An 18,110-nucleotide genomic window follows, 5' to 3' on the forward strand; every position below is an offset into this window, starting at 1 on the left:
AATACAGTCTATATAAACCATCAGATTCCCGGGCATACAATAGACGTTTGTTCCCCTCGAAAAACTCACACATAGACTTTAAGAAACGCACAGTTATGCCTTGACGAGCAAAGCACCTTACTGATAATAAATTGTCCACTGACGGGCAGTAAATGCAGTTCGCTATTGTAATGTTTAAAGAGTCAAGTTTAACAGTACCCCTGCCAAGCGACTGCAGGACTTGTGAATTGGCTAAATGTACATTACCAATTTCCTCTTCGAAAGAAATAAACAAGCTTCGATCATTGCAGATATTTTGCGATGCTCCTGAGTCGATAACAAAAGACTTCCACTTGGCATCTTTAATTCTTTTACGATCTTTAGTCCGAGCGTGAAAAGCTCGCGGCTCGTTTCTGTCTCTACTATACGAAGCCGGCTGCTGGGCTGACGACCGTGATTGTCGAACAGAAACAGGCTTGGGAGAACTTTGCTTTCTTTTGGATCTGCAGTCCCTTGCAAAATGTCCTTGCTTATTGCAGAACCAACAACTCTTTGCAGCTTTAAATGCAGTTGTATCACCATAGGTTTGCATATGGCGTTCCTCATTCTTTCTGGAAACAGGAGTGCTTATGGCACAAGCCTCCCTTCTATCCAACTCGCCCATTAATCTTGCCGTTACCCCTTCCACAGTTAATTGTGCTGGTGGAACAGCAGATATCTGGCTAGCTATACCATCAAAGTCCTCATTAAGGGAACAAAGGATGATAAAAACATACTGAATATCAGGTACCTCCATGTCCCTTTGAATTAATTTGCAGCGTATTGCCTCCAGACGTCTCAAGTGTGCTGCCAAATCACCACCAGGCTGCAACTTCGTCTGGTACAACTGCTTGAAAAACGTCAATGCAGATGCTGACTCTTTTCTAACATGCACTGCTGCAAGACTGTCCCACATTTCTTTGGCAGTTTTCTTATTTCTTATATAGACTACTTGCTGGTCGCTGACTGCCAAATTAATTATCGCCCTGGCTTTCGCATCTCCTTTCGACCAAGCATTAGTTACAGGGTCAGGAGGGTCATCAGTTGCATAGGTCCATACTTCTCTAGAGGTCAAAAGCGCCTCCACCCGAAAAGACCATAAACTATAGTTCTCATCTGTTAGCTGTGGGAAGACCAGAGCCTTCTCAGCTTCAGGAACCCGGTCAACCATTCTGGAACTCTTCCAGACCCACAAAAACTACGCTAACAGGAGAAGGAGTTTTCAAACCTTTCTCAGAGTCCAAAAATATGCAGTCATCCACTCAGCAGCTGGGCCCATAACCAAAGATGTTGGCTTTTTGCAGTATAGTAACGCTGCAGAGAGCTTGCTGGGGAGACCATGCATTAAAAAGAAGGGACTCAAAAATAACTTAAAGAAGGTTTTAATAAGAAAAACAAAAACTCCATTTACACTAAGTATATTAACAAACAAACATGACCCAACCACCAACCCATACCCCAGGGTAATGGGAGAGCTAGGTGCTGCTCCTTATATACTCTACCCAAATGCTGACACGCCTTAATCAAATACAACTCAGCAGCACCTGCTATGTTTCACAGCTGTAAAGCTGGGTCTCGTTATCTTGCTCTGGCCCCTTAAAGACATACACATGAAGTGGAACAATGATGAACCTTTACATTTAAAGAAACCATTCAACAATATTTGCATACTAAAAACATTCTTGCATGGGGGGATCCATACAAAAATTCAGATTTAAATATGAATTTAAATAAATATTTTGCATTTTATCACTAAATATTTATTTCAGTGTGGATTCCTCCCCCCACCCCTTCATGTATGCATTTCTAAAGCATTTTATCCCAAAATGCACATGCCTTACACATTTGGGTACGTTTCCTTGAGCCAAGAGCTGCATTTCAAAATTCGGAGAAGTGCAAAACCTGCAGGCTAGTTCTGTATATCACCTCTAGGAGGTGTGAATTAAGTCAGCTTGCTTAAAAATGCAGGCCAAACAAAATTCTTTTGCATCCCTGGTGGCAGGCTTCAGGCAAGCATCTCTGCAAGATACTTTTTTTGACACACCCTGCACCATGTTGTGGGCACTCGTGATTGGATGGTCATGGGCAGAATGGCTATATCAGCAGACCTTTTGAAGGGCGAAGGGAATTCAAAGATGTCCACAGAATTCAAATTAGAAACACTGAAAGAACATCACTTGCTTAAATTACTGCATGTAGCTTAGTTGGTAGAGCATGAGACTTGGGTGAAGCTGATATCCCATTCTTGCTCCAGAAATTTCCCCATCGCTCTGTCCCATTGTTTTCTCTTATTTTTATCAACTTCTTGCCTGTTTTCCATGGAGTTGTTCTCACCTTCCTTTTGCTGCACCCTACCTTCTATCTATTAAATCACAACTACAATTGGTAAAGGTAAAGGGACCCCTGACCATTACGTCCAGTCGTGGCCGACTCTGGGGTTGCGGTGCTCATCTCGCTTTATTGGCCAAGGGAGCTGGCGTACAGCTTCCAGGTCATGTGGCCAGCATGACTAAGCCACTTCTGGTGAACCAGAGCAGCGCACGGAAACGCCGTTTACCTTCCCGCCGGAGCGGTACCTATTTATCTACTTGCACTTTGACGTGCTTTCAAACTGCTAGGTTGGCAGGAGCTGGGACCGAGCAATGGGAGCTCACCCCGTCACGAGGATTCGAACCACCGACCTTCTGATAGGCAAGTCCTAGGCTCTGTGGTTTAACCCACAGCGCCACCCGCGTCCCTACAACTACAATATTATAACCTAATTACTTCTGTTGCTCATATCTCAAATCCTGCTCACGAATTCCTCATACTATGATATTTTTAAAAATATTCTGAAAGAGGGCATCCATTCTTCCAACCTTTTGTACTTTTCAAAGCACGAGGAAATCTGGACCAAACTCACCATAAGGTTATCCTGTATTATCAGCTAATAGCGGTGGCTGTACTGGATGAGAAGGGTCTGTACGATCAAATAAGGAACTTGACGAAGTCACAAGTAGTTCTTTTCCGTTCGCAGGGATATATTTTTATATGCGACATCGCTCAAGATGACATTTCTCTCCAGTAATGCAAATGTTTGTAGCCCACTCTCCTGTTCTAGGAAATATTTGGAACATAATGTTTATAACTGCATACCTGCATCAGTCTTCCACTGTGTTCTTGCCTTTCCAGGTAAACAGTAACCTGGAAAAAAGCATTTATCATGGTAGCAACTTCCAATCTGTAGAATTTCTAGTAGTACAAGCTTTCTCTCTTATAACACACACACACACACACACACACACACCACAAAAGCACACGGGCAGATGAACACCCCACTTCTGCTAAGGTCCTACAAGAATAATATTAATGGATTTACTGAATAGATTACATATTTTTTTTAATTGAGGCCAACTCAAGCCATCTCCAAGGGAACCTGTGCCTGAACTTTTAAAAAGAGCAGGACGTTGAGTCCTGGATATTAATTGCTGATAATGTTGGACTGTGAGTTTTGAGAGGTCACTTGTTTGTGGGTTCTGTGCAGAACATTTGCTGCACTTATTAGCTCACATTGCTTGGGACTGAGATTGGATTAATCACTCTGCTAAATATGCTAAGAGAGAAGAGCAGCCTTGCTAAATGAGGCTCATGCTGCAAGGCAGTAATTACCACTATGTGGAGTGGCATATTTCTGTCCATCTCTCTGTCTCTTTAGGGATGTGTGTCTGCACACATGAAACACTGGAAGAGAGCAGGGTCTCACACATTGGACAGAGGCATCCTGGTTCCCGGCTTGATATTTGCTGCATATTTCTTCAGATATTCTGTTTCTCCATGGGGAGAATGTTTCATGATAAATGTTTCATGATATTTACTAATAGCTTCTCATGATTCCCAAATATTATTTGGGATATTCTAAGGGTTGTGAGTCCTTTGAGATTCATAACTCAAAGAATCTGTCTTAAGTTTTAGATTATTATTATTTATATAAAAATGAAGCCCCATGAATGATAGTGTTGGAATTTGCTTTATTTAGCAGGATGCCAGGGGAAAATAGGGTTCTTCAGTACCCAAATATGGTTTCCCAAGTGCTGTTGTTTAGTCGTTTAGTCGTGTCCGACTCTTCGTGACCCCATGGACCAGAGCACGCCAGGCACTCCTGTCTTCCACTGCCTCCCGCAGTTTGGTCAGACTCATGTTTGTAGCTTCAAGAACACTGTCCAACCATCTCATCCTCTGTCGTCCCCTTCTCCTTGTGCCCTCAACCTTTCCCAACATCAGGGTCTTTTCCAGGGAGTCTTCTCTTCTCATGAGGTGGCCAAAGTATTGGAGCCTCAGCTTCACAATCTGTCCTTCCAATGAGCACTCAGGGCTGATTTCCTTAAGAATGGATGGGTTTGATCTTCTTGCAGTCCATGGGACTCTCAAGAGTCTCCTCCAGCACCATAATTCAAACGCATCAATTCTTCGGCGATCAGCCTTCTTTATGGTCCAGCTCTCACTTCCATACATCACTACTTTGAAAACCATGGCTTTAACTATACGGACCTTTGTTGGCAAGGTGATGTCTCTGCTGGTTTCCCAAATAAATCCCACCAATTAGTTACCATCTCAATGCATCTATATCAGGGATTTAAGCTGCCATAAATTCTGATGGTAAATAATAAAAACATGCACATGGAACTAGGGAACAGAACCAGAAGTGTAGCTTCAAAGGTTGTACAGCACATCACATGAAACATTTCAGATGAGTTTGGGCTGTTTATCTGTAAGTACAAAGCTTGGTTGCAGGTTTCTCATAATGTTCTTTGTTAGCCTCTGCAAGGATTCCAGCAATTACACTTCTATATCTACTATAAGTTTCTCCAGCTCTGTATTTGCCCATCGTCAGTCTTGACTAGCTACGCTTTATGTCACTGTGAACTAAATCAGTTACTATAGCAACTTCTTTGTCTTGGTCCAGGTAACTAGGAACATACTCACCTAAGCCATTAACTTCCAGAGTGACTCACCTGGGCATTTTTCTCTTTTCTACAAGCTGATTTTGGCAACCACTGTTGCTTTCACCCTGAGGTGATTGCAACCATAATTTTCATTGTAGGAAGAAAGTGGCTGGAGGTGGATTCAGACTAGCTTATATTACTGTCCACCCATGCAAATCCACCCTCAGTTTCAAAATCAGTGCCAAGACAAACAATCATACTTGTAGGTAGTGGCTAACTGAAGACGAACTGCTGGATCTTTTTAAGATCCGTTGTAAAAATTCAGCATGTCTCCAAAATTCTATTATCCCAAAATCATACTAAAACCTGGGATGTATTATTGTTTTATTTGGTTATTTGTATGTTTGGCTGGGAACAGACCACGTCCAAACTTTTCACTCAGTTGATGTTAACTCCCAGATATCTGACTAGATTTCTGAAACCACAGCAGCAAAGAGCAGCTATTAAAATGCATTTAGGATGTGATATTAACTGAAAGAGGTGCAGGACAGAATTGACTCAGGAACTGGGTAAGATTATATTACCAAAGCAGCCTTTTTTGCTCATGTTTCCTCTGAGCTAAACAGTAGCTATTGCAGAGCTTTCTGAATATTTCTTATAAGGGTCATCCCCATACTGTCCACCTGCATCTCAGCTGGAGTTCTGGAGAAAGACTTTTTAAGTAATTGAACCAATTGTCTGACTAGTACAAAAGCACTGAACACACACAAAAAACTTATCTAATTCAGGAGAACTGATTAAAGGTTGTTAAAATCTAACCACCCATACACTGTGGTCTCTCAGACAATTCGTGGTTAGTATTGATGAGCTGAGTGGCTTTGCTCCATCGCTGAGGAGTATGGAAATAGGCAGAAAAACTTGATGCTTATGATTGATACTTGATGATCTACTAGGGCTCCCACTATTCATCTTGTACGCAGGCAGTAGCAATGGGTGGGGTGCTGCTGCTTACCTGACCATGGTGTACCAGGAGGGCAAGTGAAGTGGTGGTGAGGTTGGTGTGGTGGAAACACATTGGCAGAGCCAATCCAGTGTTTCTCCTGGTGTGTTTGCACCACACCAATCTCGCTGCTGCTGTGGTGGAAACACATTGGCAGAGCCAATCCAGTGTTTCTCCTGGTGTGTTTGCACCACACCAATCTCGCTGCTGCCTTGCTCTTTCTCTTTGCCCTTCCAGTACACCACAGGGACAGCAGTGATGGGAGGTCAAGTAAGCACCCCTGCCTTACCAACAACTGCTGCACACAGGTCCCTTCAACTTAACAGACCAGTCCTGGGCCAAATGTTGCTATTGAAGGTGCTTATGTGTAGATCATCATATTCCTTTCTGCTGGTCAATGAACACGTTTGTTAATTCTGGGCTTCCATACGAAATGCACACACATAGCAAATAATCTACTAAGATGCGAGGGAGAGCAAGGCAGAAAGCACAGCTATTTTATTTTTTAAAAGCAGCTATTCAGTAATTACACATCAAGCAATAACATAATTGCTTTTTAACCTTTTTGGCTCAGTTGGGAAGTGTACAAACAACAGAAGTCTCCCCACTGAATTAAAATAAAAAAATCTGGATTAAGCAGCAGTGAGTATGATCGAACCAAAGTTAAACACTTTTATGCCCCAGGGGAGACATTGAATGAGTGCTTGACTCTCCCACTCACATTAATTTTCTTAAGAATGTGCTTATCTTGATCAAATAGTAACAGCCTTCTAGAGCAAACACAAATGAGATCTGTTCCACATACATGCAATTTGACATCACAGATAATTGTTTACATAAATCAGTTGATTTGAACAAAAATAGGAATGCACTGGGGGTGGGGAATTAAGTGCCATGTTTTATCATAAAATAGTAAAGGAGCCCAATGAACTGAAAGGATATATCCAGGTGTTTATGGTAGCAGTCCTTAAAAATGACATTTTGTGTAGCCATACATCGTTAATTAACAACTGGAAAAATACCACTTGTTCAGTGTCTTATTGAGCTGCATCCTGGGTTGGGAAGGTATAATACTGTAAGGGAAGAGAATAAATTCCAAAAGCACATGGAATGTGAGCTATCATTCTGCCCATTAAAGGTGAGTGAATCGTCTGGTGGTAGCAGCTGATGAACTGGTTTCCTAGTCCAGAGATGGGGATCCTGAAGTTCTGCAGAAGTTGTTGGACACACATCAGCTTCAGTCAGCTTGGTCAATAGTCACAAACTCTGCATTCCCACAGTGCTGCTGAATGAGGAAGGCCCTCCCTCCAAGCACTTGGAGGGAAAGGAAGCTTTCATACCTTAACAATTCCACAGCCAAACTCAGCAGTTCCAACTAACAAGCTGCCTCACCAGCCACCACTGTCTGCTAGTCACAGTGGAGATTAATCAGTTCAAAGATTCTGCTGTTTTTCATCCATAGGCTAAAGCTACAGACTGCAGGAGAACATTAGGTTTCTGCTCAGAATAATATCCTGTGATGTGACATAACTGTGTTGTGTGTTTCTTTGCCTACCGCCTGCAAGCGACAGCCAAGGATACAAAAGAGTCAGGGAAATTTACATAGAATCATAGAATTGTAGAGTTGGAAGAGACCCAGAGGTCATCTAGCCCAACCCCCTGCAATGCAGGAATTTCAACTAAAGCATCCATGGCAGATGGCCACCCAACCTCTGCTTTAAAACCTCCAAGGAAGGAGAGTTCACCACCTCCCAATGGTGTCCACTGCATTGTCGAAGAGCTCTTACCATCAGAAAGTTCTTTCTGAGAACCTACTTTCTTGGAACTTGAATCCATTGGTCCGATTCCTACCCTCCAGAGCAGGAGAAAACAAGCGTGCTCCATCTTCCATGTGACAGCCCTTGAGATATTTTCTCTGATGTCAGTTATGCTTGTCTCTTCCACCTGAATAACTAGATCAGTCAGATTTCCATTCCCCCAGTGAAATCTTGTGCGTCATAAGTGGTATCAAACACTGAAGCATCTCCTCCAGAATACATTGAATATTAATTCAGCATGAAGGTACAGGGATTTCCCCTTTTCTCAGCAGGAGTTCTGGCCTTCTTGAATGATACAGTCATTAAATTTGGAAAAGCGAACTAAGGCAAAAAAGACACAATTACAAGGGCTAAATTAGATATGATTTTCATTGTTTGAATGCAATTAAAATGCATGTTCCTTCTTTTTTTAAAAAAATGTCAGTAGCAGCTGTACAGGGGTCAGGTAAGGAGGTAAGGAAGAGAAGTTTAACACCCCATCCCACTGTGGTCTAGATTAAAATTACACTCCCACTTGAAGCTGCTCTTTGCATCAGGAAGGAAACTTCCACTGCGCTAAAGGAGGCTTTTCTCCCTGATGCAAAGTGCAAGACAGCAGAGGAGGGACTTTTGTCCAATCTATGGTAGATTTGTACAAAGAGGTACAAAATTAGCAACACTAGGCACAGGGAGAAATCCCTCCAGGAAATGTAGCCAAACCAAAGACAAGATGGACTGGCACTTTCAGCTGCTGTCACTCTGAATGTTATGTGCTGTCCTCCTTTCTGTTCTCATCAAAAGGAGCCCCTTATGAATGCTATTTATATACATATTAATGTCCACATTAATGAAAAGGAATCAATGTCATGGGCAATCATTTTGCAGGCTGAACTATTTTTCCTAAAAGAGTTTAACGTTTTTCAAAATAGCCACCAGCCATGTCACGCAGGCAAGACTTTGGTAATCCTCACCATCACAGATTCAGATCCACTGTTTCTAGGTGTGTTGGAAGCTGCCCAGAGTGGCTGGGGAAACCCAGCTAGATGGGTGGGGTATAAATAATAAAATTATTATTATTATTACTGGGAATGGGGGGAAGGGAAGAGTATAATCCAGTTTTTATGGCCAAACATATTTTCTCGTGTGAATAAGGTACTAATCAAGGCACGTTTGACCCAGTAGGTTCATCCTTATGGTTAGTAACATAATTATTTCTCTTGTCCTTAGGTATAGAGCTATAGTGAGACCAATGGACATTCAAGCTTCCCACGCCCTGATGAAGATTTGTTTGAAAGCTATCATGATCTGGATTTTATCTATGCTGCTTGCCATTCCTGAAGCTGTGTTTTCAGACTTGCGACCTTTCTATGACAAAGGCACTAACAAAACATTCATCAGTTGTACACCCTACCCACTGACCAATGAGCTGCATCCAAAAATTCAATCCATGGCTTCCTTTCTCATCTTTTACATAATTCCCCTGTCTGTTATTTCAGTATACTATTATTTCATTGCCAAAAAGCTGATACGGAGTGCTTACAACCTACCGGTGGAAGGAAATGTCCATGTTAGAAAACAGGTATGTCTTATTTTGTTTGCAAGTAATAACTACTCAAAGCCAAACTGGGAATGACATTTCATTACAAATAAAGAGAAAGGTGTTTCAAAGGATCCATTGCGCAAAGAGGTATGGATAAATTACATTGCAGCTTGTCATTTGTGTATATTTCATGAATGGGAGTCTCAGTTCCTTTGCGTTTGTCCTTGTTTATTTACAGCTCTAATGACTTTAAGTATTTGGAGTTCAAAGACTGTTTATTTAAAGCAATTCCATAAATACATTCATGTGGAAAAGTGATGTGAGGATTAAGTATGTAACATTTCTGGGGAAGAACTCAATAACCAGCACCTTTATTTCCATCCAGTCCACCTGATTGGTTCATGCCTCCAAGAAGGATATGGATAACAAATCCTAGTGACCTTTGCAAACATCAAACATTGGAAGGGTCACAGGATCCCCACCCCTGCTATATACTCACTGGAGAGTGAGCCCCATTGAATACAGTTGGCACTTACCTCTGAGTAAACATGCATAGGATTGCATTTTAAATTGTGCATTAACTAGAAAAAAATTGGGGTGAAATAAAAGTATCACACTGAATAACTTGTGGGTGTTTTCCAAAAACAACTACTGCTCTTTATGTTTTCTAAATTATACGAAGCATTCTTCTTGTATTTCTTGCTCATGCTTGATTCTATTCTTCCTTCTGCACCTCTGACAATAACCATTGAATATATGCAGAGTAAAAAGGAGAAGCAATATTTCTCACCAGCTAAGGGAAACAGGAGCCAAGATTAAGTCTGTAAAACAGTGGTTTCCCCTTTGAGTTTCAGACAGACAGTGCCTTTTGTCTCTTTCAGAAACAAGTATTGCTTGTTTATTGCATTACCTTCTGCCTTCATAATGTCCATGCAGGTGGCAGGAGCCACAAGTATTAAGTTAAGATTCCAGTCCACAAAGTATATATGATTTGCCTTCACAGAAAAGTCTATCACAGAACTTAATTGTTAGTTTGATCTTTGAAAAAAAATTGTTTCTTAGCAGGCCTGTGTCAATCACCTGTTGTCAACTCCATACCTTTCAGTCTATGCAACTGAAAGGAATAAAAGATCTGAAGTGACAGTGATAGATGACAATGGCGGAACTGTTGCTGGCTTCCCCCTTTCAAGGTGGAATAGCTGCTTTTCTGAGAGGCTAAGCTCATTACTTGTTGACTGATTATTTTGTGAGATATAGTCGCTGCTCTCTAGATTTCTCCATGGCTGTCAGTGTCGAGATACAGAAAGTTGAAATGAAAATCCTGGCCAGATTGCACCCCACTGAATAGAATTGCTGGGATTGAATGAAACTGCTGGGCTAGATCCGGCGTTGGTACAAGTGTTGGGATGGAGCTGCCCTCCTGAAATTGGTTTTACCATTGCTTACCCAGATGAGGCTGAGTTGGGCAATGGCAGCAGTGAGCTCAGAGTTCTGTGGCCACAACACCAATCTGGTGGTCCTACCACTGCAACCTCACACCCACCCAGCCTCAGTCCCATCTAGGTAAGAAGCTGCAGTGCTGGTGCTGCGAGAGTGACTCCAGCCTATGCCACATGCCACTACTGAATAAATCCACCAGGAGTGTATGGCCAGAAGCAGAAATAATTGCAGGCTGGGTCTGAGCTGAGAAAAGCATCTTGTGTGGGGCTGGAACAAGGGTATAGATGGGCAGGCAAAAGAACGGGAAAGGAGGTTAGGGTGGTAGAAGCCTGGGAGATGTACAGGGAGGTAAGGTGTCAGGTAATAATAATAATAATACCCCATCCATATGACTGGGTTGCCCTAGACACTCTGGGTGGCTAGCAAGACTGAGAAGGTCTGGCTGATGCCCAGGCCAGATCTGAAAATATTTATAACCAGGCCATGTAAAGAGGAACCAAATGGCTGTCCGGTTAGGGGTCGTCTAGAGGTGGAATTATGCTCTGAACTGGAACACTGTCAACGTTGATAGTGCTGTCCATCTGCTAGGCAATGAGGCAGAGGCAGCAGTATTCTGCATGTGTGGTTTGGGACCAGAATATAAAAGAGTATCTGCCCCAGTTTTGAAGGGACATAAGGATCTAAGTACCTCCCTTGTCCACACATATCGACTACTTAGCTCCTGCACATCCTTTGTTCTACTGCCCCAACTCACTAGCAAAGAGCAGGAATTGTCGGGGCAGCATTGCCATTTACTCTGCTTTTCAAGATTCTCATTTTTGGCACTGTCAAAAACAAAGAACAGGATTTTTCCTCACATCTCCATTTGTTCTCTTTGCATACTTCAGTTTTTGTGGCTTTTGGGAGCATGGGAAGCTGTGATGTCTTGGTAGGACTTAGATGTGCCCATTTCCTGTATTTAACTGAACTGGAAACACCACTGAAAAGTATGCTTATGCATTTCATGTCCACAGGATACTTTCCCCACATAACTATGACATGGGAGTTCTGCTCCCTGCAGCAAGGCTCCCCTCTCCTTACATTTGTACAAAGATCAAGTTACCAATGATGGGACTAACATGGATAGAACCATAGGGCAATATGTTCCTTTGCTCTTGGTATGAAATATGGTGTTCCATAATGGCAAATCTTTACTGCTGTACTTCACTGTATGTATGCAAGGTGTCATAATGCATTTAACTAGGCCCATGGAGCTGCAATCCTTTGCATTCTTACACGGAAGTAAGTCCCGTTCAACTCGGGGTCAAGTAAACATGGATAGGACTGGACTGTAAACATATTGTGGTGCCCGCTCTGTGGAACGCCCTCCCATCAGATGTCAAAGAAATAAACAACTATCTGACTTTTAGAAGATATCTGAAGGCAGCCCTGTTTAGGGAAGTTTTTAATGTTTGAAGTTTTATTCTGTTTTTAATGCTCTGTTGAAAGCAGCCCAGAGTGGCTAGGGAAATCCAGCCAGATGGGCGGGGTACAAAGAATAAATTATTTTTATTGTTTTTTATTAATATTTCAAATGGATTTATTTCAAAAGAAAATGGAGTTTTAGAAGGGGTGGAAGAAGCATGACTATATTTCAGAGATTGCTAAACTCAGTGCAGAACAAAATTACCCTGTCCTCTGTTAAACTGAAATAGTTTCCACATCTTCTATTGAATGTTGTTGACCATGTTGTTCTTTTCAGATAGAATCGCGAAAACGCCTAGCCAAGACAGTGCTGGTTTTCGTCTGCATCTTCGCTTTCTGTTGGCTGCCCAATCACATCATCTACTTATATCGATCGTACCATTATTCCGAGGTGGACACATCCATTCTGCACTTTATCACTTCTCTCTGTGCTCGGATCCTGGCATTTGCCAACTCTTGCATTAACCCCTTTGCACTCTACCTGCTCAGCAAAAGTTTCAGGAAACAATTTAACCACCAGCTTTCATGTTGCAAAGCCCGCGAGCTCGTGAAGTCCCAGAGCAGAAGCACCATGCGGATGGCGTCCCTCAAGAGCTCCAACCAATCGATGGTCGTGTTCAGCTTCATCAATGGCAACCACCCCTGCCACGAGGAGAATGTATAGGCTGCACCACAGAGACTGAAAACGGTCACAAGATCTGTGTAGCCATTGCTGCTTGTTTTGTTTTGTTTGTTTGTTCCTGTAAGTAACAAATGTACATAATTGCACAGAGAGGCGGACAGTGACCAGAGAACAAACTGACAGCATGCGAGCAAGGGCTGCCCACACCTGCACTGTCATTTTTAGGGTCTTGCATTATAATATGTGGGTTCCTTTCGGTTCCTACTGTTCAGAGATGAATGTTGAAGGCATCCAAGTCCTCATCAGATTATCAGCCTGTTCCTTTGTTAGCCTTGTACAGAAGACTGCGGAGGGAGGAAACTTTTTTGGTACATGCAGGTTCCGGAAGAAAGTCAGGGTTATTACCATTATCGTTATTTATTGCTAGAATGAGCCAGTCCCCCATTTTGTCCTTCACACTGTATGGAAACAGCCACAGGGTCCAGAGTAGAGCCAGCTCTCCATCTTCACTGTCCCACACTCCACTCTTCTGGACCCATAATGCCCACTGATAAGGCATTCTCATCCCCTTTCTGTGAAATACCTGCATAGATGGGACAGTCCTAGTAGCCGAGTCAGATCAGTGTAGTACATTTGCACTTGCGCAACAGGTTAGCACATATGCAGAGAGAGCACGGCCATTTTCAGAGATTGGCTTGAAGGCTTTCCCCCCATTTTGTCTGGTAGGATGCTAACTTCTTACTTACACCATTTTAAATGAGCAAGCCTGCAACAAAAACGAAATAACAAAATGATGTAAGGGACTCCCTGGTTCTATCTTACCTGCCCACCTTCACTCATGCTTAAGAAAACACCTTTATGGTTTTGCTTTTTGCACTAAAGTAAGACAGCATTTCTAAGCATGCTTAGTTTAGAGTAAAACCTATTTAATCCAAAGTGATGTCATCCAGGGATTTTTTAAAAAGGAATTTTCACTGTGGCAGAGGGCAGGGGAATGAATGCAAAAGGGCACTTAAAAATCATGCAACAGTGCATTTTTCATCTTCACTTGAAATAATTAAACACACATTGATTTAAATAGGCAAACGTCTTGGAACATACGGTATATTCTGATAGTAAATTGTTGTAATTTAAAGAAACTTGGCATTTAAAACGAAACTAAAATGTCTAGAACTCTCTTTTTTTATAATCCATTCAGCATAAATCTCCTGAGCAGGCTGACATTGTCTCCTGACTTTGATTGAAAAAAAGTGGACAACAGCCGGTTGGGGATCACAACAGGCTGTACCAAGCCCATTCAGAGCTGGGTTTGGCCATGCATTAACTACCTGTGTTTGTGTGTCATTATGCAGGGACACAATTATTTTTAGTTTGCACTGTGTGGTGAGAGAATTGCAATTGCTGCCAGACATTATTGCACCATGCTATAATTTATAGGAACCAGCTAGCGAAGATACAGAGACACTGAACATCCTAAATCACTCCAATGTGGGAGATGGGGGCACTTTAGAAATTACTTCCCATGGTTCCCTTCCTTCTTCTATGCAAGAAAGATTCTAGCATACAATATCAATTCTGTCTTCACAAGCTGTGTGAGTAACTATGTTTATAGCAGACCTTGGATAGCAGACAGCTTAGGGTCCTGTTCTTTATGAAGATGCTCTGCTAAAAAAATTGTTCAGCTGCTCGCACACTTTCCAAACAAATTGCACATGCATTTTGACTGTTAACAAATCTTCAATTCTTTCACTTTCACCATGACCGGCGAAGTTAAATTTGGATTTGGATTCACATCTCCAGGGAAAGGATCTTCCTTCATTAACTGTAGCTTTCTGATTGCTGAATCTCTACAAGCAAGTATGCCAGGAAAGATGCTCTTATCACATTACACATAATATGGTAGAACCTGGTGCACATCTAAGCTATTCCCGTTTTGTTAGCCAAATTTGTTTTATCATTCCATGTTTTCAGAAGACCATGGGCTTCTGCCTTTTCTTTTCTATCTTCAGTCTTCTTAAGACTTTCTGGCAACTAGTCTGGTTGAGCAACACTATTATTAATGAGGTGGACATGGTGCTGTATAAACCATACATAGTGATTTTGCAAAAATTGTTTTGATGAGAGAAAGACAGAACCCAGTAGATTTGTTTTATTCTTTGATGTGTGGAAGTAAGTGTTCCAAGCTAATAGGCTAGCCTTCCAGATCTTCAGCTCTGGAACAGTGGTGATGATGCAGCAGCAAGGTCTGATCAGTGAGCACAGCACCAAAAAGTCAAACTTTCTCTAATGTGCTGATCTCTTAAATGTTTCCCAAGACCAGAGTTCTTCATTGTGTTTGCTGATTCTCCAGTCATTTCCATCTGTTTCTTGACATCAGAACTACATTATTTCCGGGCTTCTTTCATGTAGTTCATCAGAAACTACATTATTTCAGGGCTTCAAGCAAACCTTTAGCCCTATTCTGCTCTGGCAGATGCATCAGTAGGAAAAGATTTCTCCAATTTCCGTTTGTCATTGCAGTTCTACAACTAATACATTTGTTATATTCCGTTTGCTGACACTGCCATCAATGGGAGTACTGAATGCCAAACATTCATCAAATTTTCATTTTAGTTCTGTGGCACTGATACTTGCCAACACTTCTCTGTAATAAACAAGATCTCTACAGTGATTAAATGCTGGTAGTTGCACGATCAGGTCTTTCATCATTCATAAGGCACTCTAAGCGGATGGTAGCAAGAGTGATCAAGGACCAGATATGCAGAAATAGTCTCCCCACATGCCAAAGTGACTGTGAATTTGATATTTTCTGCATTTTGTGTCTTCCGTATTTTCAGCCATGGATGTTTATCACTGCTTTTCTCCCAGTGCAGCTCTATTGCCTGCTGATGCACTTCCAAATTGAGGTGATTCACAATTCTTTTAAAATGACCATTTCTGTCAGATCCCAGTGAAGTCAACACAGTACTAATTCTTAAAGTACTTCTTTGCTTCCTCTATACATTCTCAACACATTTTACAGCTGACACACTGACACGTCTTCCTATTCTTAGCTGTGCAGGAGATTCTAATTCTGGAAAGCTTTTTTTACAAGCTAATTCATTCCCTTTTCGATGATGGTTGGTCCCCCCCCCCCATTCTGCTTTCAGGTTTTGTCATATCCTTTTCCTGGCAGTGTAACTCCAATTCCTGTATGGGATTGACAATCGAGACAATAGTGGTCACAACAGCAGGCAGTGAAGACTGCTTGGCAAACTTACTTGTCAGCTTAGTATTTTGCAACAGCTCGTTGACATTCTTTATGCTTCCATTTTGCAGGTCTTTCAGCATTTGGCATTGTGCACCACATCTCAATGCCCAGATCAGAATAATATCAATAATAGCAGCTTGCACTGAATTCCTGGCACTCACTTTGCCCTGAACTCTGTTTCACTGAAGAATTGGCCTGAATATCCCCTGCCAACCAGTGGCAGCTAGTGAACTGGGAACTGGGAAGATTATTTACTTCTACTTTTTAAAAAACAAACAAACAAAGCTTCTCTTGGATCCTTCTGCAGGAGAACATCCTGATAAGACACAAACTTTTTGGTAAAACATGGGATACTGTCTGCCTATAGAGAAACTGAGAATCCCTATGGGCAAGTCCTGTCCTATGTTCCTCTATAAGCAAGCATGGTTTCCCTGGCAAGTCCTGTCCTATGTCTGATGTGATCATTAAGCAGTGCCTATATTGCCAGTTAAGTAGAGTAGCTACCCCCAACGGGCTGATTGGGCTTCCATTCAACCACAATTTAGCCTTTACAAAAAGTAGCAAGTCTACCTTCAAACTTCCCACAGTTCAGACTTTTAAAGATTTAACTGGAGAGACCAAGAAGAGAGCAACAGACTTCCCCGAGAGAGACATAGCCTTCTTCCATCCAGGCAGGTTTGCTGGGAAAGGGGAAGAGTTCCAAGCAGGGCAGCTTGATGGGAAACAGAGTTCCTGACTCACTGTTCTACTATAGTCTAGCAACAACAGTCACCATTTTAAACATTCACAAATTTCTTTTAAGTATGATCCTCCCTCCATATGGATTTGAGACTCCAGTATAATAATAGCTCTCACCCTTTAAAATAACTAAATAGTCTGGGCCTGCCCTGAATTCCACTCCTGCTGCTCTTAGTCAAAATGACTCCCAAAGCCCTGGAAACTACCTTTTTCTCCTCCCATGTGTGCCTCTCCTTCTTCCCACCCTAGTTTACACACAAGAGTCTGAAAGCCTTGAATCTCCTTAATAGGCCTAATTAAGCCATATGGGTTATGTTTTGCATAAAAGAGGATGGCAAACCCTAAATCTCAGAGTCCAGATGAAAACACAAACCGCATCTAAATGTTATTTCCCCCCAATGTAAACCGATATGTAAAAGTAAATGTAAATTCAAGGAGAATTAAGAGGGCTCTTCATTGCAGGGGGATTCATGAAGGCTGGGGGAGGAATCCCCACCATTTTATATAAGACATGATTGGATTATGCTGCACATCTATTAAATGAGCAAAGCGAAGGGATTTTATATTTTCAACAACAGCAGCAAAGGGGTGGTGGTGAAGGCAGGCCTTGATTAGAATGGTCAAGAATCTCTTAAGTATTTTCAGTACAGTATTAATTCATGTTGTGAAAAAAATGTGAGGAGAGTTGTGTTTACCGGGGTTGTGTGGCCCCCTTCTGAAATAAGCCGTATGTTGTATACAATCTAAATGTGAATATGTGATACCATTAAATAAATGTAAGTTTAACTATGTTTACAACAGTGTGCATTTTGCCATATTGGGGGGTGGGGGTAGTGTAAAGCACAGCACTTTCCCAATGTTTCTTAAATGTTCAGGTGATGTAGTCATGGATGTCAAACTGTGTCATATAGAGCTTTAGGCATGTTTAAGAATAAGGAACAACTGCAAAGTGAAACACACAATGCTTTTTTTGTATATTGAGATATGTACTATGTAGTAATAATATGCGGTGATAGATATTAAAAGCTCAACACATTTATTCTACAACAACGTGTCTGGCTAATGCCACTAATAGAATTGCAATGTTCTAATATTATTGGGTTATGGTTATGATAAGTTCGTGGTTTATCCTGTCAATTCTACAATTTCGGAATCTGACATTTGCTCAAAGCAAGGAGAGGGGTTAACTGGTGGGTAGTAGCTAGCAGGTTGACCAAAAATGTTTGGGGTTTATCATCTCTGCTAAGAACATATTTAACTACCTTAAAACTAGCCACTATCTTTTAGCCTCAGCTGTCCAACTATAGCATGAAGATAATT

At 41.7% G+C, this 18,110-nt stretch overlaps 1 protein-coding gene across 2 annotated transcripts in view; it reads left to right on the top strand.

Moving 5' to 3' along the window:
- GRPR (gastrin releasing peptide receptor) overlaps positions 1–17,576 on the top strand; it is a 34,407-nt gene extending 16,831 nt beyond the window's left edge. Inside the window, exons 2-4 of one of the 2 annotated variants that reach the window (XR_014525804.1) lie at positions 8,964–9,315; positions 12,458–16,727; positions 16,760–17,576. Coding sequence is in view for 1 of the 2 variants with exons in the window: in XM_083502051.1 (XP_083358177.1) it covers positions 8,964–9,315; positions 12,458–12,844 (739 nt within the window). In the remaining variant the exon portion in view is untranslated. Of the gene's footprint in view, positions 1–8,963; positions 9,316–12,457 lie in introns of both variants that reach the window. The other variant, XM_083502051.1, reaches the window with a different exon arrangement.
- Positions 17,577–18,110: the final 534 nt, after the last annotated feature.

This window comes from Podarcis liolepis (assembly GCF_965112155.1).
Source record: "Podarcis liolepis genome assembly, chromosome: 4".
NCBI lineage: Eukaryota > Metazoa > Chordata > Lepidosauria > Squamata > Lacertidae > Podarcis > Podarcis liolepis.